The sequence below is a fragment of the Trematomus bernacchii genome, unplaced genomic scaffold (assembly GCF_902827165.1).
Source record: "Trematomus bernacchii unplaced genomic scaffold, fTreBer1.1, whole genome shotgun sequence".
In the NCBI taxonomy this organism is placed as follows: domain Eukaryota; kingdom Metazoa; phylum Chordata; class Actinopteri; order Perciformes; family Nototheniidae; genus Trematomus; species Trematomus bernacchii.
This window is the reverse complement of record NW_022987739.1, coordinates 20229546-20256023: the sequence shown is the minus strand read 5'-3', so window position 1 is coordinate 20256023 and position 26478 is coordinate 20229546. Positions and strand designations below refer to the sequence as shown.

At 37.6% G+C, this 26478-nt stretch overlaps 1 protein-coding gene across 1 annotated transcript; it reads right to left on the bottom strand.

The window, feature by feature from the left end:
- Positions 1-4570: 4570 nt before the first annotated feature.
- LOC117495092 (regulator of G-protein signaling 5-like) lies at positions 4571-13450 on the bottom strand. The gene is made up of 5 exons (XM_034146160.1): positions 13300-13450; positions 12221-12334; positions 9684-9745; positions 5978-6144; positions 4571-4782 (listed from the first exon to the last, which is right to left on the bottom strand). Exons 1-5 carry the CDS (start codon positions 13341-13343, stop codon positions 4618-4620), a joined length of 552 nt encoding a protein of 183 aa, XP_034002051.1. The 5' UTR covers positions 13344-13450; the 3' UTR covers positions 4571-4617.
- Between the last annotated feature and the right edge of the window lie 13028 nt (positions 13451-26478).

Below are 26478 nucleotides of genomic sequence, written 5' to 3'. Positions count from 1 at the left end.
AAACATAAAGCATGTTTAAAGAGATATTGACAGCTTTTGCCATGATGTATTTTCCGCTCTTGCTTGTTATGTCCAAGTGTACCAAACAAAGTGTGTTCACAAAAACAAAATGTTTGTTAGAAATGTCACTAACCTCCTTTTGGGACCCTAGGAATTTGACCTTTTCCATCTACTTCTAGGAACTGCAGTATGATGGATGTCTGAGATTTTGACGCTGTTTGTGTTGACAACCAGTTCTTTAGACGCATCTGTTACTGGTGTCTGTTTCCTTCATCTCTGATGTTTTTTAATTGGTTTACTCTGTTTTCTTAAAGCAGTTTTTGCTGTCCAACTTCTTTTGCTTGATTCTGTAGTTACAAAGCAACATTTAAATGTTTTGTAATGTAAAGCCCTGGCCCATTAAACATTATAAATAACACATTTTCTCCTACTTCTTCCACTAAAGTCCTTCAATTTTCCCAAGACTTGACATACAGTATGTGAATGTGTCAACATTGGTGTGAGCCAATGAGGAATCTGTCCATGCCACTCCAATAGCAACTGTAGCAGCATCTCACGCTAGCGTCTTAGCATGCTAACACTCGCACTTTCTTTTGAATGTTTTTACAATTAGTTTCATGGGGAATTATTGACCTTTAGTAATGCAAGTGGGTTGTTTTTTTTACGAATGGGTCCCAATATTGTATCAAGTCAAGATAGACTTCAATGCAAAGGGCATGGAAGAAGACGAAGACTGCTAGCTTAACATATTGACGTAAACAATAGAAATACTTAACAAAATCTACTTTGCTAATGCTTTTTGGAGGATGAAAATGCGCTTAACATGTTTGTTAGAGCTAAAGGACACACAACATTATAATAATAATAATAATAAATCACATTTTTTACATTAGTACATCTTAATGTGAATTAACTTTTGTTGGTTTACAAGGTCACCTATTATGCAAAATCCATTTTTTTATGTATTTTATACATAAACATGTGTCCCCTCTGTGTAAAGAGATTCTGAAAGTTTTAGGAAAAAAGATTTACTCACTTGTCCTGATCCATTTATATAAAAACCTGTCTGAAAATGAGCTGATCAGATGTTGGCCACTTTATGATGTCATAACGTTTTTTGGCTTGTGTAACCATTAGCCAATAACCAACCAAGGTAACGCCCCCCCCCCCCCCCCCCCCACACCTTATCACCTGAATCTCCTCCTAGAGCACCATTGTGTGTTTTTAACCAAATATCTCTCAGAGGGGCGTGGGGAGTGGCTCCTTATTTTCATCTAAAGTAAAAGACTTTTGAAACAGGGCTGAAACAGAGGGGTTTATGGGATGCTACAATGCATGATCTGTTTGGTATTTAGGGCCAAACACTTCAGAGACATGTTTGTATATATATGAGATCTATAATATATTGATGAAAAACAGTATAATAGGGGACCTTTAACATAGCTCATACTTTAAATGGATTTCGTGGCATGGGCTAGAAGTAGTTGGTTCTACTTTTTCATTTTTGCCTTAAAAGACTCAATCATGATATACTTCATCATGAATGATAAACACATTTTGTGAATGGGTATCAAATGAAGAGAAAAAGAAAGTGACAATTGAAAGTCAGGTGTTTCCTCTTTTATAACAGTGAAAAGATTCTAGGAAGTATGTATTCCACTTTTGCACTAAATAATAAGTTAAACACAATCGATTGTGTAAAGGTTGCTATTTACATGTCAAAATAAATACATCTTCAGGAATTGAATGCATATATATATTTTTATGTGGTTGACTCCAGGACGTACATGCAAGGCAACATCAAATAATACAAACTCAGCCTTGTCAAAGCCCTTATTGATTTTTCTGTAACATTAACCTGTATGAGACTTAGGTTATGACACCAGACTGGCTAATCTGCGCCATTATAAACCATTGTCAATGCTCATTATTTAAATATTTGTGTTGGCAATTCCAATGCCCTTTTAGTACATTTAACAGTTAAATCAATAAATTGAAAAATTGATCGTTTCTCCTGATTAATCAACTCAGTTTAGCTTGATTTCTAATATTTGCATTTAAAAAAATCAATAAGGACTTACAAAAGGCTGAATATCTAGACAACATATATTTGTGAGGGTTAACACATAATGCTTTTGTTTAATATGAAAAAGCATTAAAGAGTAAATATAATCACACTTTGTGAATGCTACATTCAACTACTGTAATGACAACATTTAGGACACCCAATCTTTGCCCTCCGACACCAAATCCACCATCACATCCATACACATCTCAGTTTAGTGAAAGGTAGGTGAATACCAGTGTTTTCTTACGGCATGTAGTGAATAATAACTTGTGTTTTAAAGTGTTAACCTGGAAAATAAGAAGAGTGAAAGGTACATATGAAGTCGAATCTATGAACTATGTCTATTTTTTGTACTTTCATGATTGAAATACCTTCCTTACATTTCATTTCTGACTTTAAATCTACATTTAGTGTGTTACAAAAAACAGTTTTGGTTAAGTGCTGCAAACTTACAATTTCAGTCCCCCATGTTTTTCAATGGTGAATTATCACTAAGATCAGGTATTTTCAGTGAGTCGGCATGCTTGCATACATTATTAGCATTATCGCATGGGAAAAGGACTTTTCTTTGTTAAAACCACTGTTCTGTCCCCCTTTTCTTTTTAGATTCCATCCTACTTGATTTGCCCATCTTAGCAACATGCATTTAGTGGTAGCCAAGGAGCTCGACCACTGAGCCAACTACCCACCACTGTTCTCAAGGATGTCTCTCACAGGATGCATCTCAACCAAAAGGGGAGTTTGGGGAAAATCTAAACTTACTGTCTATGTGAGTGTAGGAGTGTGAAAGAGACAACAAGAAAGTTACGTGATAATTGTTACTCATTCATTGGTTCGAGAAGAGAGTCTTTGTTAAAAGTTCTTTAAATGAAATGACAAAATTATTTGGTTGTTGTTGGAAATGATTTAATATCTTCATTTATTTGAAACAGTCAAATGTGTAACTCTCATTCTATCAAGGGTTTCCCATTGCTTTCCTCTAGTAGGCAGAACATGTTTTAAGTCATAGATCTATTTACTTGAAAAGGCACAATAGCTTTGAGTGTTTTGGTGAAAATAACATGTATTCTGATGTCTGTATAAGTAAGACGTTTAGGTCTGTGGCAAAAGAAGGCAAAACTGGGTTGTTTTGGAAAGTACTTAACATTTCAGTTTATGTAAGGTTAATCTCTTTGGGGTCAAACTATTGAATACTGCATATTTTAATTAAGTTTTGTTTTGATTTTGTTTTTACAATGTGCCCATTATTTTTATTTTTTATTTTGGAAACCATTAATGCAACACTTTACATTAGTTTGACGTTAAGACAGCCATTTGAAGGCATGGGGAAGTGTTATGCTAAATACATGACAAAAACGAAAATGTTGTCAAATACAATGTAGGGTTGATTGTCAGTATAGAGCACCAACAAGACCACTTGCTGTTCAGTAGTAAGGCTCTAGTCTAGGTCATAAAGTCAATGGAGTATGCTACAGAATGCGTAAGGCCTTTAAAGTTTCCTCTTCTCTGGAATCCATCGATCTGATTGATTATTAGCGGAGCAAATTATCAAAATAATACGGAGGGAAGATATTTTCGTTTGGATTACTGGTCTGGGGAAGCTCGCGAGTGTGTGTGTGTGTGTGTGTATACGTGTGTGTGTGTTTGTGTAATATTGCATTTGTGTGTATTGTGTTTGTTTCCCAAGGGAAAACACTCACAGGGAACACTGGCTGTTGTTATGCCTGCTGTGACGTCAAGTTACTCCGTTCTCCGCTTGTAATTATGCCGTTACAAGCTTCAAAGTTGTATTTATCATCTGAATTTGCCGAAACAAGTTTAATATTCTGAAAGCCAAGACTTTGTTTAATTGAAATCAGATGAAAACAAACTGTAACAGACCCTGCCGTGTTATCTATGATTATTATACGCCTTACATTCATAATTTCAGCCGGAGGGAGGGGAAGCAGCGCTGCGGAACAGCAGAGTGGCGAGTGAGAGCTGTCATCTTCCCTTTACTGCTTCAAAAATGTATTTATCGTGTGATTTTGGAAATAAAAGTTTCATATTCTGAAAGCCAAGACTTTGTTTGTTTAAAATCAAACAAAACACCCGAATCCCGAAAAACTATTTTTTTTAAAACTATGTTTATTTTGAAATGAGCCGTTGCGACTTCCGACTGATTTCGATAGAGCGGGTCACGTGTGTGTGTGTGTGTGTGTGTGTGTGTGTGTGTGTGTGTGTGTGTGTGTGTGTGTGTGTGTGTGTGTGTGTGTGTGTGTGTGTGTGTGTGTGTGTGTGTGTGTGTGTGTGTGTGTGTGTGTGTGTGTGTGTGTGTGTGTGTGTGTGTGAGTTGGGGAGGTAGGGCTATTACAAAAAGCAGTCTCTCCCTTTAGTTACACTCAAATTATAAATTATAATTATGTTTTGAACTTTTTTTTTCTAAAATAGAAGTTTCAATTGTAGGTTCAAATAGAAGCAGAATCCAACAAATGTGTTTCTAATTATTTTCATGTTTACTGACTGCTGTTTGAAACCCAACCCCCCCATCCTACATGAACTGCTCCGGCTTAGTTGACCAGGAGCTCTTGGAACTGCTCAGAGCGGAGGAAACGCCCGAAGGAGTCTTTCTCCATCAGGGCGAAGATCCTCTTCTGGGCCAGGTCAAAGGTCGCAGGGGACAGATCCACCAGGTTCCTCAGAGTCACATCCTTGGTGAAGTGGTCAATATTCACCTGTAGTGTGAGGACGACAGAACATGCTGTCAGAAACAATCACAATGCAGACGACGAAGATAAAGAGAAATGGCAAGTATTTAATGTTAACATGAATAATTAAATGTTAACAAGAAAAAACTGGGTTTTACTTGCTTGTACCAACAAATATATCCGATCTACGCAAGCAAGCAATTTACAAAAATTCAAAAACACAATTTGTCTAGTCCAAAACCAACAATGTTGTCAAAGAGAAAGAGAGAGTAGCCATTTTAGGCAAGATACTATTTATTTATTCTTTGTCTATTTCAAATTGCCAGGAGAATATTTAAGACCTACCAGAGACCTCATGTTTATGACAACCGGTTCAAAAATAGTCACAGACTGATTGCAACTCTGGGCAATAAAGCAAACACACATACTTAACTTACAAACTATTCCTTTATTTGTTATTATTATTATGACCAATTATATTGACGAAAAGAAGAATCAGATCAGAACAGGGCACAATATTTTCCTTTAAACAGTAGAAGTCACGTCCCCTAACCCAATATGGAAATACTTAAGTCTATGTGTGTGTGTGTGTGTGTGTGTGTGTGTGTGTGTGTGTGTGTGTGTGTGTGTGTGTGTGTGTGTGTGTGTGTGTGTGTGTGTGTGTGTGTGTGTGTGTGTGTGTGTGTGTGTGTGTGTGTGTGTGTGTGTGTGTGTGTGTGTGTGTGTGTGTGTGTGTGTTTATTACCATACTGTATGTGTGTGTGTTCCCGTGCCTGAGCGGTTCACTGGCGTGTCTCAGTACATTCTCTCTCTGTGACCTCATCTGTTTACACTTAAACAGGCCTGTATTTCTCATCTGATTAGATAAACACTCCAACGTTTTCAAATGTCTGCAAATTGTATTAAAACTATCTCTCTAACAATTCCCTCTATATTTCACCTTGAATAACCTGGCAGGAGAAGTGTTTTTATGTAAATACCATATTACTCATTACCCTGTTGACGAAATCTCTGCTTTATTGCCAACTTACTGACAGCACCTTTCAGGGATTGTACTTTAAGAATGAATAACTTCTTATTGGATAATCTTTTCGGATGAGATTGCTGCCAAGTGAGAACTCATTATTGAAACATTGGTGCTGGTTGCGTAAAGCATGATACATGTATTTAATTTAATAAACCATGTGGTGTTGATCAAGGGGTAATCAGAGGAGTTCCTGACCTCTCTTGGCCCCTCAGACTGGATGAAGTCTTCGTAGATCTTCTTGGCCTTGGCTGCCATCTTCACGGGGTTCTTGTTCTTCTTGAAGTCCTCGCAGGTCACCCAGAACTCGACGTTCTCGTCACTGAACTCGGACTGGAGGAAGCTGCGGAAAGCAGAAACACCATCTGATGGATAACAAGACGAGAGAGATATGTATTAACAAGCGGCATAATAAAATATGGAATCAGTGATAATTTAAACCCCTTTTCATGCAGATATTTGAGAGAAAATTATCCATTATAAAATCAATGACAGACTGTTTTTGTACTATTTTAAACATGGCTCAGCTGAATTATATCACATTCATGCAAAGGTTACTTGTTCTATCCTAGTACTGAAATATAAAAGTAAATCCCAAAATATATTGGATGAATATTTCTACAATTTGCAATATGTCCAATTAATCCACAAGATAATGGGTTTTTGTTCATGTTTCTTTTGTTCAAGCAAGGAAAATGACTCAAAAAACACTTTAGTAGAACTAGTAGATTCATTTTTGCTATACATAAAAGGTATGAAAATGATACATGATACAATGATACATATAGAAATGATATAAATAAATAGCTAAACTAAACTTGTATTTACCAAATCAGAAAACGATTTATTCCTTTAAAAACCGAAAGAGTATCAACAATAGAAACTCTTTGGACAAATGCAAAAGCACAGTGGTTATTCCAAGATAACGATCCAAAAATGAAACTTAATAAAACATCAATTTCTTTCAGTGAAGACCATTGGTGGTTCAACATAATGCCTGTTAAAAGTTCCCATTGTCTGAACCAGCATGTGCTGCAGACGATAAGCTTTCTATTATGGCCTCAGGCTTTTATCTGCAATCTAAATGACTAGTTTGGTTCAAAATAGCACGGAGTCGCAATCAAGCTGCAGCCCTTTTTTTTTATGACCTCTAGTACAAGGACACACAAAGAGAGAAGAACACACGCACAGGCACTGATGAACATTTACGGATGTTGGTGTATCAGAGCAGAAACAACCGGCAGAAAATGCAGCGTCATGTTTAGGGTGAGGGTTTGTTTGTTGTATATTTATGATTTTGTCAACATTTTACTTCCATATCCGCCAAATTATGCCAGATTAAATTACATTTCAGCTTTTATTAACTCCAATGACCCGTCGTGCTGCATACTCTTTCAAATAACAAAACTATGACAAATGAATGTAAACAAAAAGAGCACGGACATCAACAAGGAAATTAGATCAAGTTTTCTTCAATTGCAATTTTTAAAACAGAGTAGTCCTAGATCACTCATTTCCTGTTTTATAATATACATTACATAAGGAAGGAAGGGGGGTGAGTCCCACATCTGAGAGGAAATAACTCAGAGAGAATCCCATGGGAATTAACAAGAGTGGAGCCATAAAGAATAAGGTTAAATTAAATGCTGATGTAGATGAATCATCAGGCTGCAGCAGTTTGCAGCAACTGTGCAATAAATCAACTCTTGTGGAACCATTTAGACTTATCTCTGGAGACGTTATCATAACACACACAACCCCAACGGACGCATACACAAACAGATGTATGTACACACTCATGCCGGCATGCAAACATACATCCCTCTGCCCTACACTGTGCTGAAGGAGACACTTAAGAAGTTCTTCTACCACCCACTGAGCTCTGCAGAGGAAATGTTGACCCTACACACGTATCAGCTGCAACATCTGTCTGTGGATCTGTTTTGATGCACAGGGGCACCTTAAGTGACTTATTAGCAGGAGAGTTTACACGTAGCGCTAAAGACCGTTAACCATTAGAGTTAATCATCCGTCTTGCTGGCTCTCAGGCTTTCTGTGCACTTTGGAATGTAAACAGTGGAGCCAGTGGTTGCTTTCTGGTATGCATGGTGGTTTAAAATGGGTTTTTCTTACATAATGCTATGGTAATGTTACACTTGTTGTTTATTTTCTGTTGCCCAGATCATTTTCAGCGAACTTTAGAAATGTAGCTAACAAATAAATGCCAATAAGGCGCAAATGACTTAGTCTAGACAAACCGCACTTCTGTCAAAAATTGGTGATGTATGCTACCCTTCATGCATGGCTGTAAAACGCCAGTAAACAAAGTATAATCATTTGAGTTAGGAAAAAATGGACGGAGGTCTTTTAGGATTTGTTACTTTTAGGGCAATATTTAATCATCTTTATGCAAGCTTTTCATTGGCCATCTTCATAGTTGAAAAAAGATAATGTTATGCATTGGTTCAAATCCATGAGCAATGGCAGCAGACAACAAAACAGGTGATCAGTTACGGGAGTTTAATGTTTGCTACGTCGGAAAACCACCAACATCTTGCATAAAAAGGTTTTGTGTCATGCAGAAAGTTGTATTTATTAGCCATTCAAGATGTGCAAAAAAAAAGTATATGTTCATGGAAACAAACCTATTATCTCCTGTTAATTAGGATTTTGTAACCTTTTAGTTGTTGAAAGGAATTCCAGAGTGACCAGAATCAGATTAAGACTGTTGCTTAATGCCTAGAATAGGTGCAATGTCTGCATCTTAAATTAGGTATTGATTGAAAATACCACATCCTAGACAGCAAATTAACTTGAACTAAACTCTATTATAGGGAAAGGTAAACAACTCAAGGAGAAAAAGTTTAAGGGGTTATTTGAGACCACAACATATGATTTAAAAATGATTTTAAAGGAGTGTGTACATTATGTCATTACACATAATCTCTGTTTACACACATATTTGTTTTTTATGTAATTTCTAATTGGTGGTTTTATTTTAGGAAAATTATCTTTAAAAGACAGCTTGTGGTTGCAGTATTTATTTGCAAGAGGCAAAAGATACCACAACATTATCTTCATTTTTCGAGTCATCAAACGGTCACATGGACGTCTAACATAGAATATAAATAAAGAAGAACACACGCTAAACCCAAACCAGGCTAGGTATGATGTACCTGCAAATGGTCTTCTTGACAGAAACCAGACATTATGTAAGACATGTTTTTCTACTTCTAGCTGTTACATAATGAAGATTGCAGCAGCCCTGGAAAGTATGAAATAATGGTGCTTTCAATGTTAGCCTTAGAGGACATCAACAAAGCAGAGATGCTGCAGAATAGCAAGTAATGGGCTAACCAATCTTCTGAAATGTGTTATTTTTGTGGGATTTTAAGAAGGAGGATTATTGTTGTTGGAAAATAACCAAGCATCAGCCATCCAGGGGAAAGATGGTGTGCACAAATGGCATCATTATTAGAAGAAAAAAGGTAGCTACATGAGAGCAAGCAACATTACAACAGCTCTTTTCTTCTTTCGTCTATTTGGACGTTTTAAGCCATGTTTTTTGTATTCTTGTAAGTCAAAGTTTTTTCGTGTAATGTCACAAAAAACAGTTAAGAAAGATCCTTAATAATGCTACACAAAAAACCAGCAGTTCGAATTTCGCCAGTCACATCAAACGATGGACAGAATACATGCAATGTGTGTCTGAATTGCGGTACATGTAATCTGGTAGAAATTAAGCAGTTCAAATCCAACAGTTACTCTGTATTTGAGTATCTCACTTTTTTTGCAACAGGTACAGTTGCCCTAAGCTGGCAATTAGAGAGAATTTAATATTAAAAGCGTGTGTGTGTGAGGGAGAGAAATAATTAGTAATGAGAGTAAGAAAGTGTAAACTTACAGCTGTTGTTCAGGACTCTGTCCAGACCCTCACGCCACTGAGCAGCCTCATCAGGAGTCGGCCTGCACACAAAATACACCAGTTCAGTCTTCAAAGTATGCCAACAGTAAATGAAAACCATATCAAATATAACTTTACTGCTGCTATAAATTAGTCTTTATGACTATATTTGTACAATACACATGTGTGTTCAGTGACGTGTCTTGCAAAATAGGTTCCTGCTGTGAAATGTAAGTCTGGTAAAACATCTACTGAGAATAAATTGTGTGGTAAGCCTTTTGACATTTTCCCGAAACTCTGTACTATTTAAAGTTGTGGTTTTGAAACTGCATATCCATATCCAAGGAATCTGATACATTATATTAGCCGGAAGTACCAACGACAAGCCAGTGAGTGATTTTAAAACCAATCAAATTCCTCTGTAAAAGGGCAGAACGATCATCCATCATTTAATAAACAGACGTTTTAATATGAGCAGGCTAGTTTATGGTCAGGGGTGCACATAACTGGTACGCAGGTACGCATGCGCGGCAACAATCTGAAATGCGTAACGTCACTTGTGTCACACAACGCGCCTTTGCGTACCTGATAGGTCATCAAAACAAAACACATATTTCGCCTACACATGTTTCTTGTCAATACTCAGTGGAGTAAATTATTAGACACGTCCAAAAAAAACAAAGACATTAAGCAGCCACTTTGCCGTTTCGCTCCCTGCTAAAATCTTCAGACTTTCTATGACTGATTGAACTGGGTGCTGGCCGTGCCGCGCAGGACATAACCGACGGACCTGTGAAGCTTCACAGGAGGCAGAGGCTTAGATCACTGGACGACAGAGTTGGTCGCCGTGTGCACAGACGGAGCTGCTGTTAACGTCGGTGTGTACAACAGAATTGTACCAAAACTACGTCAACTGGCTGCGGTGGGAGACTCCCCTGTGCACATTCTGTGCCCCGCGCACACACTGGAGAACTGCGCAAAATCAGCTGATCACAACGTTCACGCTCTGTGGTCAAGCTGCTGCAGTTTTATTTACAACAAAGTGGAGTAAAACACACAGCTGCAAACTTACTCAGGCTGTTAATGGAAGAGTTTGAAATCAGACAGAGGTGGAAGAAGTGTTACTCAAGTAAAATTAGAAAAGTATTATCATCAAAATCTAGTTAAAGTAGCGACAGTAAAAGTAGTCATTTTGCAGATTGGTCCATTTCATAATAATGTATATGATATGTTTTATAATTATTGATCATTAAAGTGTTTAAAAATTAGTTTGAATGACTTTGTATACTGCAGGGTAGCTTGTGGATTTACTCCAGGTGGAACTAAAGTCTGATTTAACACTTGATTATATTTTCACATCATTCATCCACATCTGTAAAGTAACTAAAGGTATTAAATAAATGTAGTGGAAGAAAAGTACATGATTTACCTCTGAACTGTAGTGGAGTAGAAGTACAAAGTAGCATAAAATAGAAATACTCAAGTAAACTACAAGTATCTTAAATTGTACCTAAGTACAGTACTTGAATAAGTGTACTTTGTTACTTCCCACCTCTGAAATCAGATATGACTTCAAGTCATGTGATAATTTCTTAGTATTTGATCCTTCAACTTGGCCTCAGGAAATGCAAGGACTTCACAGTTTTGGCAACAAGTTTTGGAGAAAGCAAATTGGAGGCTTACAAAGAGACAGGGAGGTGCATCTTCATCATCTTCATCATCTAGCATGCAAGAAGTGTAAATAGAGGACAGTGAAGGAGACACTGAGGAGGACAGTGAGGAAGACTGCACTTATTAACACCACGCTTCATGTGGGGTGAGTACCAAACGCTGTCTCCTGGTACTCATCTGAGTAACTCACTCAAAAAGTTATGTGCACACCTGCTTATGGTCCAGTTTAGCATTGTGGGGTGTTACATGTAGAACCCATCTGCAGTATTTTTGACTTTAATCAAAATCAGAGAGAGATAAGAAACTGTTGGGTGACAGAAAATGCGTTTACAAGGTCATCATTCAAAGCACTAATAAAGAGGAGGATTGCAGATTATCAATATGAGTGGCAGTGACAGGAAGGATATGAAGAGAGCTGTATGACTCTAAAGGGAACCAACAAGAGTAAACAGATCAAATCAGCTAAAGCCTCACAGACTTTGTGGACTACCTTTTGGTTACAAAAGGCTAAAATAATCAGTTTATCCAATTTTAATAAAATGTTCAAGATTTGTTTTCTTACCCTTACAAGATTGCTAACAAGAAACAAAAGTAAAGTAGTTGAACATCTTGTACATAAATCATCTCAGACCCAATATTTTCAAGGTGATGCGGAATCAAATGAAAGTCTAAATCTGTGTACCATGTAACACCTGAGCAGTGACAGTGTCTGGAGATCTTTACGGTCCTTTGATCTCTACATATTGTCCCTGCTCGGGGCTCTGCTTTGACACTTAGCCTCTCATTTATCTTGTTAACAATCTAACATGCTTTCTCCACCTCCTAACACATTCATCTCAGAGGCAGAGATAGGGGAAAAAACTCACTTCTGCTGCTTCTCCGGCTTTTTCTCAGTCTTCTCAGGGTAGGGGATGATGAGGTCAATGGCATTTTCAGGCTTTTGCAGGAAAACGCCCAATTTTGACTTGATCTCCTTCGCCCTGGAGGACAAAAAGCAGACGGCTTGTGTGACAAAGTCTTTGTTGTGACTTCTTGGACACGAAAGCAATAATAATCCAGTCAAAATGTTTATCCAAGCCTAGCATCCTCTCTCCAACATGACTCTGGTGTATTGTATTTATACAAGACTAGAAATGTTAAAGCATGTCTGTTGGCTGTTTCAATTCAATACTTCTTTTGTTGGACTTTTTTTTTACAAAGAGGTCCTATGTTTTGAAGAAAAAGGCTTTAATAATAAAACTGGATAACAAATGGAAATATTGTTACGATAATAACATTTTTACTTTGAATTAGCATTGTTTTGTATCTAGTTAGACATTTGTCAGTTGATTACTTGGTTATAAATTGCTCATAGTAAGTGCATTAGAAAGTTACCTTAAAAACATTATCGTTAAGGTAAAATGTCTCACTACTTGAATTTAAATCAACAAAAAAATCTAAACTCATTTTAAAAACAATTTTCTTTAATAATTTCTAGGATGAAAATGTTTTTTAACCAGTATAAACTTAGTTAAAAAATTGTTTTTCTACTTATAGTTACTACTTATGTTAAGAAACCTTTCTGTCCTCACCCTTTAAGTGCGTAGGCAACACAACACATTTAACTGCCCTAAGTAAACTGAATAAGAAGTTGTTATTCATGTCAAAAGGTCTGTTCCGCAAGGATGTAAAGAAACAGAAATCACTTTCTGAAAGAAAAAAGTTCAAGAACATGAACTTTACGTAACCTTTAAGTTCTGTTAGATGTTAACTCTTGACCTGAGACTGACGGCAACTTAGATTTACAATTTCTGTTATCTATTTTAATACACTATGATGTATGATCAGAACCACATACAATGTTTTATATACTTTATAGTCAAACTTTCTATTGGATCTTAACCAAATCAGAAGAAAACACATAAGATATGGAAGAAAAAAGGAAGAGTGTTGAAGCAGGTCTCACCTCTCCAGGCAGGTTTTGGGCAAGGCAGCTAATCCTTTACACATTTTCCGGCGCTCTCAGTTGCAGTATTGAAGTAAATTCGATCTTCTTGTTAGCTCCTGTTAGTCTCAGATTGTCTTTTGCTGTCTGAGTCTGGCTTTCAGCTCATGGGGTGTTTTATATGGACACTCTTTGGGCTTAGGGCCAACAGCTCAGCCAATCAGGCTGGAATGTGTTCAGCTGAGGAGCCGGGCTGAGGAAGGGCGGGATCTCAGACGGGAAGGCTCTATTTGCTTTCATGTTTAAATTGACAAACAGATCCTGGACCAGTGGGCAGGAGGCTGCAGGACTGTTTGGCATCAATATAAGCTAAAGGTATTAAATACTTTGTTGCTATTTACCACTTTGTGAATCACATTTTGTGAGATTATGTCATGTTTCATATGTAAATTCTTCGATTTAGCAATTTAATTCAGAGCTTACATTGAATTATTTCCTGTTTTTTGTTTTTTTTACGACCAACCCTAACCCTAACCCTAACCCTAACCTTTACCCGATGGTCTACCATTTTACTAATTTCTGTTTAATTTCTTTAGTTTAAAACATATATGTTGCATCTACACAGACACACACTCAATGATCATTCGCAAATGGTAATCAAACTTTGCAACCAAAATTCAGGTCACGTGTTATGGAAATGCTTGTCTCTAGGTCATAACTCTCTTAAGCAAACATCCAGTCATTAAACACTGGAGAAAATACATTTTCATATAAAACAAACAAACATATTGCTGCTCTAAAAGTTACTGATAAAAGGGATTTCTGATTCAGGCACAACATGTCAAATACGACTTCAGTAAGGTTAAATCGAGGTCAATAATGGTCTTTTTAAAAGCAGGAATGTTTTAGACATACTCGGGAACTACTCAAACTGCAAGACAGCTTATCAAAACTTTTATTTTTGGGGGTATTTTATAGTCTTTAGAATATATTTTGACAGTAGGGACATGACAGGAAATAGAGGAAAAGCATCAGAGGTCCCTAGGCGGATTTGAACCAGAAACCTTGTGGTTAACCAATTTTCCCCAGCCAACATGTCTATCTCATTTCCAGTTCATCATTTCGTTATGGCCCTCTGTGTCTCATACTGACCCAAAATAATGCCTCAATTAAAGTGACGTAAAGGTTTATCAAATGCGATTAAAAGTGATGCCAAAGGGTCCTGACCAAGCATCTGTATGTGACGAGTTTTGAATGAGAAATGGTTGATCAGACCAAAGCCAATCTGGTGGAAATCAAGGTATTCACAGGGTAATATAAAGCTTATTCACAGTGTTATTCTACTCATACATTATAAATCAGACCATTCAAACTGACCTTTTATCCAGAAGGTTTTGTGGAGGTTTACAATGTCCTTCTATATCTACGTTTCTTGGAAAGAGCACAATTAATATATTATGCAATATTGCTTAAGAAAAATGTTTACATAGGTTGTTGCGAACATTTGAACCCATGACCACTGCTGTATCAATGTGAGCACTAAGATAAATAAAAGGTTGTTTGGATGTGAACACGCTCTACAGTTATTGTTCTGTCTAGAAGCATTGTGGAGAAACAATATTTATGTATTTAAATATTCTGCTTTATTATGGACCGAGCTGCAGACTGGAGTGTTTTTTGTCCTTGACAGGTTTTGTATGCTTCATAATTGCAGCCTGGTAAATACCAGGTTTTAATACTGTCAAATAAATCCATATATCTGGAGAAGGCAGCTTTTCAGAGAGACAACTGCTATTATTAAGCCTTATATTGAGTCCGAGGTAAACAAAAATCCCAGTCTGCTGATGACAAACACATCACATTCAACCAAGCTTTGCGATAAAAATAAAGTTTGTAACCTTTTAATTCAGAATGTTTTTATTTATTTACATGTCATTTAACTAGACTTTCAAGGCCAAACAGTGGTGAGGCAGGTCTACTGGAAAGGCTCAGTATAAACCCTGAAGTGAAACAGAAAGACAAGGACAGATTTTGTGTTATTGTGAGCTGGATGCTCTCATTTATGCAATACCTAATACTAACACAAGGTAAAGGGTTCACAGCTAAGCTCACCAACTCTTAACAATATTGTATATTGAATTTCACAAACCAAAACACTAATACCGAAGCACTCATGCTTAATGTTATGTTGACTCTGGTTTGCTTATTTTACTTGATTAAAGGTCGGGTAGGTAATTTTGGAGAAACCAGCTCGAGTGCGCTAGAATTTGAAAATACACAGCCGGAAAAAATCTGCCACTTCCTTACAGAGCCCCTCCTCCAACACACACGAACTCGCACATGACCAATGAGGGCACGAGATAAATTTGTGCACAGATGGAAGGCTGACAGGCAGGTAGGCCATCCAGTTATTTTAGCCGGGCTGGCTAAAATGATTGGTCGTGCTTTTTACAGTACTACGGCTTCCACAGATGAAATTATTTTATGGATTTTTTGTCAAAGCACTTAAGATATTCATTGCTATCGGGATGTTAAGAGCATTCCATGGAATATAACAAAAAGTGTATCACGAGCCGGTTTCTCAAACTTACCTACCCCACCTAACTGTCAAGTAAAATGGGTGCACTCATTACTTTTCATTAGGAATGCTAAGGTTTTATGTAGGGCCCATTGCTTGGCAGTATTGGCCATTTCTCACTTTTATCTTTGTTATGATTGGTTGCATGACATTTCCTCCAAGTTACTATGATCCCTAGCAGAAGTTAATAAAAAGCCATTTTGATGCACCACAGTTTGAAATCTAGTGAGCTTGGTATAAACAGTGTTTTTTAATTTTGTGACATAATGCAAAAAGCAGCAACAATTTAGCAACAGCAAATATGTATTGATAAAGAGAATATGGATGCTGCTTAAAATAATCTTTATTATCATTATAACAAGGAAATGTTCTCATTTGAAATATCAGCCAGGTCCCAAACCTGAAGCAAGTAGTGTTGTGATTTCATCTTACCACACTCTTCATTTGTGACTACCCTTAGATGCATAAGTGGGTCTTTTTGGACCCGGTGAGGTGGTTTTCTTGAAGTATCTTTGTAATTACCTTTTTTTATCATTTCATATTCCAGCTATTCCTCAAAAAACATGTTTTGGATATCATGCCATTCTAATTTTAAATTTACATTTTAAGAAATTGTAGTTTTTGTATTACTACCCCAAGCTTCCATAAGTGGGTCTTTTTGGACCCGGTGAGGTGGTTTTCTTGAAGTATCTTTGTAATTAAAAAAATGTATCATTTCATATTCCAGCTATTCCTCAAAAAACATGTTTTGGATATCATGCCATTCACATTTTTAATTTACATTTTAAGAAATTGTAGTTTTTGTATTAGTACCCCAAGCTTCCATAAGTGGGTCAAAACAGACCCGCATGCATTTTCTATGGAATCCTATGGGAAAACTTTTTTTTTCAAAAATGTAAAAGAAATTTCTAAAATTATAAATAGTGAAAAATTAAATATAAAATATTTCTAGTGTGAACCAAAATATAATACTAAATATTATACAAGAGATTTTTCTTAACCAAAATGACAAAAATTGCATAAAAACACATATTATTCTAATACGGGTCCTTTTAGACCCACTTATGGAAGAGTGTAGGGTCCAGTCACTCGTGCATCTAAGGGTTAATACTAACTTAATGAATGAGTAACTTGAGAGAACTTCTTTCATTTGGGTAATTGATAAATCCATAGTGTGCAAATCCAGTACAGAACATTGAAAGTAAACAAACCTCAACCCCCAAAAGAAGCGCTCCATGAGATAAAATCAAGATACTGTACGTGAGCCATGATGGGAAAAAGGAAAATTGTAATTTCATACAGTTAAATTCTACAAACAATCCGAAAAACACTCTGTCTGCCAGTGTAATGTGTTCAGAAAACACAGGTTGTAGTACCTTGTTATTAACGCCCTTCTTGCAGCCAGATAATAGAGGTCTGGCATTTACGTAAGTGCAGCACTTATCAAAATTGACTGAAAAATCAAGCTGTTCTGGTATGTGTGTTTCTATTCTAGGACTAATAACAAAGTCTGGTACAGAGCTGTTTGGTTAAAATAAAAAATAAACAATAACTTAAATTAAAGCAGAGTCCTTGTAAACTTGTAAAAGATCTCCTGCAGTTTTATTCTCCATCAACGATATGGCACTTGTTTGTTCTCAAAGTTTAGCCTTAAAAACTGATGCAAACTGGATGATTGAAATAGTTTGTTTCCTTAGTTAACATATTTTTCATACTTTATAAGCAACAAATACATCATCTTATTTTAAGATATCTTTACATTGGTGTTTTTAGGTTTTAATCCAGTAGCTGTGTGCGAATTTAAATCACTTAGCACTGTTTGGTTTAAGAAATAAAGGTAAGATATCGTCTGGAGGCTTTAAACAATGCTTTGTTTTTGTTTATTCATAACAGTATCGCCACACAAAGCTTCATAGGAGGTTTGCTTTCGTTGCAGAATTTCCCAGAAGGCAAAGTTCAGAAGGGGTCCTCTGAGTGGTTGTGTACTTAGGCCAACTGCAATAGAAAGACTGTTTAAATAAACTGGCAGCAGTTGGCATCCAGGTGCTTTGTCGACCATGCTGACATGAGCTCTACGCTCAATTTACAAATCTATGGCCATGTGGAAGCTCAGGCAAGGCCATAAAACACTGCTTTCCAAAAGGTTATGGTCATCAAAAGGTACAATAAAGATATATATTGCATCAAAAAGCTGTTGATTGCAAATGAGAAATATGTGATAGGCAATAAGCACTCATTTTGGAGAATTGTCAGTGGCTGTACCGATATTATCTTCCAACACAGTCTCACTCCCTGATAGTCCAATAGCGACGCTTGGTTGGGGTCCTTTGACGTGCAGTTGTGACGCACCGAGTCTCCTTCAGCTTCATAAACGGACGCAAAGAGCTTTCAACTGATTGCAATGTATTCCCATCGGCGGCGGTATTTGACGCTCAGGGAAGCACCGCATCCGGCCATGTTGGCGGCAGATAGAGGCAATGTGAGCATCCATTCCCATTGGATAACGGAGAATTTTACACCCGGGAATAAGTATTCTCCTTACTGTCGATTGATTTTACATTGATATCTGCACTACTCATCAACTCAAAAACACCAGATTATCCTTGTTAATTACACAACATTGATTGGTTTAAATTGTGTACAATGGTTTTGTGTTTTTCCCCTTCGAGTTTAGGATGGCCGATGACACTACACTCCCCATAATCCTCAGCTATCGTTTGAAACTACACCATGCGCTATGCTCGACAAACCCCGTGATTAGTCCTCAAGCTCTGTGATTGGTTGACCTCCGACTGTATTCCATATGAAAAAAAACGTTTCCTAAAAGATAAAATCATACTTTATTCAGCTGGTGCTTGCTTTACTCTTTGAAAGTCATCACATAAATGCATTGTAATAAATGGTTTGGCTGCATTAAATATTACACATCTGGCTTAGTTATTTATTTATCTACAGAGATTGGGCCTCAGAATAGACCGGAAACTATTCTTTTACCGTTCTGTTTTAATTTCACAATAAAAGTTAATAGTAATATTTAGTTTGATATTATTATTTTTTATTAACTAGACAGCTGGGTCATGTTAAGACCATCTTTTCTGTGTTGCTGTGGGTTTTTCCCATCGCTTTTGTGTTACAAATATCAAAACAATATATGTGTGGTCGTCTGTGGATAACAAAATATATCCATCGTAAACTAAACCGCAAACAGCAGTATATTTTATTGTGTTCTAACACTGTAAACTTGACAGCTTTTTAACCCGAACCACCTACTGGTTAAAGCACGTTATTACACGTTTAGAGTAATTGCAATGCAGGTAGATTGTGTTGCTTTTTAATTACTGTTTTTAAATGCCTTTTTCTTAATGTCTTTGATTTTTGTAAAGCACTTTGAATTGCCTTGGGTTGAAAGGTGCTATATAAATAAACTTGCCTTGCCTAAGGTCTGTTGCATGTTTTGTTGCATGTGTTATATTTGATGAAAACATTTAAATATTAACAGCACATAAAAAATAGGTGGAAAGTAGAAGGTCAATGATAGAAATATAGAATAGAAAATATCAAGAAGATACTGTAAATGATCTCGACAATAAAACAATTTAGTGCCGGATGTACAAAGATATTAATAGGAGGATGTGCAAAAACAGACAAACTAATTAGGCTTTATTAAAACATTAAATAATACTTTAGGTTAAGGTTTTTAAAAAGCTTTGGGGGTATCTAGAGATAAATATTAAGCCTGACAAAGTACTTAAAGTCTAATATATTGCATGGTTTGTTTTTGGAACTTGACAATCAACTTTCCTGCAATGTTAACTATGTTGAAGCACTTATTTTAACTGATATTATACATATTTATTATACTCTTATAAGATGTATGTAGATAGAATAAGAAATGTGCAGAATATGACAGTTTAATGGTGGAGGTACACACATATTGATAGTCTTGTAATGCACTGTTGAGGAACCTGCGACCCAAGTTTTTCATTCATTGCATAATATATGATATGTCAATAAACCTTTGAAAATCTTGAAATCTTGAAAGGGATGTGCAAAATAGCCATTATATACAGTCTTTAATTAACTATTAGAGAATAACGAGTAATGAATATGCTTTGTAGGGATCTGCAGATACATTTTTTGTCTTTTCAAGCACCCACTACCAAATATCTAGCCTGATTGTTGGCACTTGACAATCACCTTCACTGAACTTTTGAAACAACATCCACAACATTAATCTGGCTGCAATTTACAAATTATTTATCTAATAGATAGAATATAGACACCAATGTGTTTCCCATCCCCTAAACTTCCAGGGATGTATACAGTTTAATACTGTCAACTTCTAATTATGGGAAATACGAAAACGTCTTTTAAAACTACAATTCCCAGTAGAGACGCGCCATAGAACATATAAAACACATAAAACACACATATACCCAGCATGTGTAGTTCTGGGGGGGGGTGGACACATTCGAGTCCAGTTTTGGATAGTGTGCCGTCGATGGGTTTCATTCCATTTCAAAGTGCTGTTTGACGCTTGGCGTAAACTTCGCGCACTGCCACTCCAACATCCAATCACAGAGCTTGAGGACTAATCACGGGGTTTGTCGAGCAAAGCGCATGGTGTAGTCCTAAACGATAGCTGAGGATTATGGGTAGTGTCGTGTCTTCTGCCATCCTAAACTCAGAAAAAATATTTGTTTCTCCGAATCAAAGGGGAAAAATACAAAAGCATTGCACACAATTTAAACCAATCAATGTTGTGTAATTAACAAGGATAATCTGGTGTTTTTGAGTTTGATGAGTAATGCAGATATCACTGTAAAATCAATCGACAGTAAGGAGAATAGTTACTTCCGGGTGTAAAATTCTCCGTTATCCAATGGGAATGGACGCTCACATTGCCTTTAACTGCCGCCGACATGGACGGATGCGGTGCTTCCCTGAGCGTCAAATACCGCCTTCGATGGGAATACATTGCAATCAGTTGAAAGCTCTTTGCGTCCGTTTATGAAGCTGAAGGAGACTCGGTGCGTCACAACTGCACGCCAAAGGACCCTGACCAAGCGTCGCTATTGGACTATCAGGGAGTGAGACTGTGTTGTATCTTCAAGTTGTTAGAGTTCTTGTTTACTGCATATAAAAGAGATTCTGCTCAATATGCTTGGCTTTAATATTCAACGCCGTAACAGATGTTATTCAGCCGAAGTCGACTGTACTTCAACAGAGCAATACCTAGTTTTAATTGACACATATCACTACATTTTCAAGATGGGAGCAGATAATTTGCATCGCAATTATCATGTTTCTATTATGTGCTATCATCCTTTTATCCAACTCAGGGCGGTGTTTGCTGTAAATGCTCTCTTCGAAACAAGAAAATAAGGTAACTGGCATGAATAGCATCTGGCAAATATGAAGCAAACAGGAAAGCGAGTGCAATCTCGGCCTGACATTATGCCAGAAGTACCAGCAAGTCTGATCTAAGTGCTAATCTTTGAGCTTTGTTTTGGCTCCTTTGGCTCAGATTATAGAGATGCAGAGAGCTCTCCTGACATTTCACTCCACTCACTTCCCCTCTGTTAAAGGTCAACATTGGGAGCTCACTGCTAAGCAAGGATGCGCTGGAGGAGACTGCGTACAGTATGTGTGCATGAGTGTGAATCCGAGAGAAAACAAGTCTCACGGTGATGTCAACAGGTCAGCAGCAGGGGTTCTCTGTTGTAAACACATAATAGGGCCTTACTGTTTCCATTCCCTTTTATGAACCTAGTCCTACAATTCCTAAATCCAGAGAACGCCTGATACCCCAGGCTAGAATGTTTGGCTGCCACAACGGAGGTAAAGTATTTCTTATAAACTTCTCATTACTACTAATCTTCTAGATTATAATAAATTGCACTCACTGTTTTGCAGAGAGTTATTGACTCTATTCAAGCTTAAAAACAATCCAAAAGTAGACACAGTATAACCAAGTTGGTATCAAGGGGTTGTGTGATCAAGAGTCGTAGTTCGGGTGGAAAAAACTGAAATAAATTGCTGAATTTCACAGTTTGCATCTGGCATAGCTCCAATACTAATCTCAAGTGTTTATGGACAAATGTGTCAGCTTACAAAAGGTACAAGACCAACGTGAAGTTTCTGCTTTGGCTCGTTTTAGTCAGCTGAAGGACTTTCAAAGGCTGAAGAGCCACGCTGAGGAGGCCACGTTTGATCCTGACCAGATGGCTAAAGCTAAGGTTTGCTAGTAGCTTACTGGGAACTGACACTGAACTATGCAGGTAGTGCATCAAACTGGCTACAACACTCAGAGAGATAGCCTCATGCCGCATCTGTACTGCATGGCAGAGATGGAGTACTCGAGTCCTGGACTCGGACTCGAGTGCCGATTTTCGGGACTGGTGACTCGACTCGGACTCGCGCACTGATTGACGCGACTCGGACTTGGACTCGTGAATTCTCGCGCACGATGACTTGGACTCGGACTCGGACTCGTGAATTATCGCGTACGCTGACTTGGACTCGGACTCGTGAATTTTTCCCCCCACGATGACTCGGACTCGACTTGTACATTGACGCTCCGACTTGGACTCGGACTCGGACTCGAGCAAGTTTTCTATGGAGTCTGATGTCCTCTATCCTGGCGTGTGCACCTGCTAGGCGAGTTCACGTACTGGGCCCCGCTATTCCAGTCTAAAGATGTCTAGAGACACACCCCGCATCATGCTGTATGCTTTCACACATTCTGCTTCCACATTGGAAAGAGCAGCGCAAAATGCTCTATGTGGAAACAATATTGAAGAGAAGGCTCCGTAACACATTACTCTAAACATCGAGTTCAGACATATAGGCTGTCTTGAACACTATCATCAGATTAACGTGATCTAATCAATACATAAATATTCAGCCGATAACACGAAAGCACATGGCTACTTAACATGCAGAATGACGTCATTTTGCATGCTAAGTAGCCATGTGCTTTCTGGGGCTAAATCTTTATCAGTAAACCGATTTAACCGGTAAAAGTTCCTTCAAAATAAGAGTCCCGATCTTATTACTATCAAAATAAAAGTGCAAAATGAAAACATTACCATAGGAAAATATTGGCATACAAATATAATCACTTCTCTAAAAGGTAACTCATTTTAAACATAGTTTATTTATATATAATAATAATAATATTAATATTAGTAATAAGCTTTATATTTGTATAGCACCTATTACAAGAATTGCAGCCAAACTGGCTTCACAGCAGTTCAATAGACAGATTAGTTTAACATGACAGGATAAAAGCAATGTAGAGGAGCAGCTACATTTCAACACATATATCCACGAAGATTAATACATGAAGACTTGTGACTCGGACTTGACTTGGACTCTTCTTAGGTGACTCAGACTTGGACTCGGACTTGGACTCGGACTCGAACACAGGTAATGATGACTCGGACTCGACTCGGACACTCCTTGGGTGACTCGGACTTGGACTCGGACTCGAACACAGGTAATGATGACTCGGACTCGGACTCGACTCGGACACTCCTTGGGTGACTCGGACTTGGACTCGGACTCGAAGAGTGGTGACTCGAGAGTGACTTGGACTCGTGAATTGGTGACTTGACTACAACACTGCTGCATGGTACAGCACGGCTATACTCAATTTGACTTGCTATATTGAGGATTTTCCATTAGTAAAAGCTGTGGTAAGTACCTGGTACCTTTTTAGTGCCAAGTTGGTCTAAGTTCCAAGCAAGCTCAGCCTTTAGGAGGAGTTCAAAACAAATATGGCCTGTATCTCACCTAATGCATGTCAGGATACTCTCTAGCCTTTAAGACCATAAACAGGACAATCAGGTATCAGGAATAGCTAGATGGTTTAGTATTTTTCTAATTAAACTTATTAGGTTTAGTTTTTTACTGAGTGGCACAAACGGTAGAAGATAGAAGCTACAATAATGTTGGCTCTGTCGTACTTTACACATGTATCCTTGGCCTTGAAAGATAATATTCAAATGGAAGAACATGGCAAACAATGGCCTACATGCTTCATTATTTGTATAAAAGTATGTATTGTTACTGTGTCCTTTCTGTAATACCTTTCAGTTTGTCCTTTCTGTAATACCTTTCAGTTTAAGCATTTCTGTGAGAATGTTGATTCCCTGTACAGTGAAAAGAAAACAGATGTTAGGAAGCTGATTAAAAAAGGATATCCAATGCTTCAATTGATGTCCTAATGCACACAGCAAATGTGTACGATAACAGGATAGAAGAAAAAGGAGGTCACGGATGTCATCGTTGACAGATTTTCAGTGGGTGCTTTAACGTTATCAGCCTCATAAATTCACTTTATAGGTGGAAGATTGAATCCAAATTGGACTCTGTTTTATGTCCCTGTTCTCACTGTCTTGCTCTTGCGGTCGTGCTGAACCTCAGGCATAAGGCAGGGTGATTAAGAAGGTGTCTAGTTTCTCAATGTTCTTACCACAGAGGAAATGAAATTGCGTTTCCCACAGCATCATTAATTGTTTACTTTAAGTTGTTTATTTGCAAAGGCTTTCCGATGAACATGGCGCTTACAGGAGGGCACGGAAGAGCTACAAGGACTGTTTTCTCTTGAATTACGACAGATTTTTCAGTTTCTGAATCATGACCTGAGCACTGGGGGGGAAGAAACTCAAGGATAAATAAAAATGTATTCGTCATCATGTCTTAGAGAAATAAATTGCATTCTTTGTTTGGAGGAAAAAATGGATTTTCCATTGGAGAGGTCAGCGCTTAATGGTAACAATGGATCTATTGCTGGGCTGCTTTTTATGTAACACAGATTACACAAGCTAAACGAATGGAAAATATGATTTGCAGCATCTTGGTAAGACTTTGAAGACCTTTTGCAGGACTACGTGCGCATTCATGAATAGAAGTTTTGATTTCATTCCAGTTGTTGGTGACAGTTTCAATGACTTTAAGCTGTTCTTGTGTGTTTTTGGAAAGCAAAATAGCTGCAACAATCATCTAAGATCAGATAAACCACAACTTTAGAACAAAAGTTAACCACGAGCCATTACATTTAGGCCTGTAGTCTAAGTTTGTTTGCTTTTTCGAAGATCTGAACACAAATCAAAACCTAATAGTCTTAAAATTAGCGATATCCCAAAGCAGCTCACAAAGATTATGTTTGTCATGTTCACATTAAACGGGGTTAAATGCACTGAGGAGGTTTTGAATTGGCCTACAAAACCGAAACCACTTGATTACAATGGATTGAATTTTCCTGAAGTCTCCAATTTCAATAATTAAAGTACTTTGCTTTTGCCTCACTTAAAGTGAATGCTGACATTTGACCAATCTTATGAGGTGTGGATTTATGGATGTGTCCTTGAGATTTTCTTTATGATGAACAATTACTGTAATTATTACAAAAGTGCCAATAAAAGCATAATTTGACTATTTTAAAAGATAACATATAGTAGATGATTAAACTCTCCCATGTGTTTACGTAAATGTTCTCACATAATGTCTTCCAAACAAGCATGATATGTGTAAGCTATGATGTTGATGAAAGTGCACGAGAAAACTAAATGCTGCATTTATGTGAAATGATCAAATAAAATAAAAATATTTAAGAAAATGTTAGTCTGGTGGACTCGTCACATACTGTACCCCATTACTCAATATTTTTTGAGTAATTTTTTTTACCATTAATATTACTATTTCAAATCTTGAAATGCTGTTTTGGGCTAAATTGGAAGCAAACTATTTTGGAAAGCTTTAAAGCTCCCATGTCATGCTTTTCCGGTTATTACCCGTCCCCTTGTGTGTTATGAAGGTTTTTATGCATGTAAACGGTGTGCAGAGTCAAAACCCTCAAAGTACACCCTGTAGCGAGTAAAACTCTAACACAGAAAATACCTCCCCAAAACGCCTCGTTGGAGATACGTCACTGCCCATTTGATTCTTCCATTTCGTTCCGGGTACGGCATGATGTCAAGCGGTACCCGGAACGAAATGGACCAATCCCGAAGAGCCGTTACGTTACGTCCGAGGAGCCGTTACGTTAAGCCCCCGCTGATTGGTCCAAATTGACCGATCCACGGACTTCCTCACACACACATCTGTGTGCAGGGAGCAGGCAGCTCAGCTGATTTCTCCTCCCTGGCTGCAGGCTGATAACAGACAGTTGGGATCGCGGCAAAATTCTCTCTGCAGACCCATTCTCACAGCGTTTATCAACCTTTTTATTACTCAATATCAAGCCACACTTATTGTTTTTAGTTCGGATGTGACTTTGTGTGTGCTCAGGATGAGTTTGGCTGTGTTTCGCTATGTATCCTAAACAAGGAAGCAACACCTCCACGGAGCTCAGCGCGATTCACAACGTCCCGACCAATCAGAGCAGACTGTGCTCACAGGGAGGGTGGGGGCTGGAGCTTTTGGAGCTACAACGAGCCGTTAAAGGCAAATAGTGAAATTCAGTGAATACAAGTAGTTTACAGAGATGCTGTTTGAGAAACCAATGTGAGTTTGGAAAAATGCACAGTATAAATCTATTTTAGTATACCTCAACAATGGAATTATGATCAGTGGAAATGGCCATGACACCTCTCCTTTAAATCAAATAGGAACAT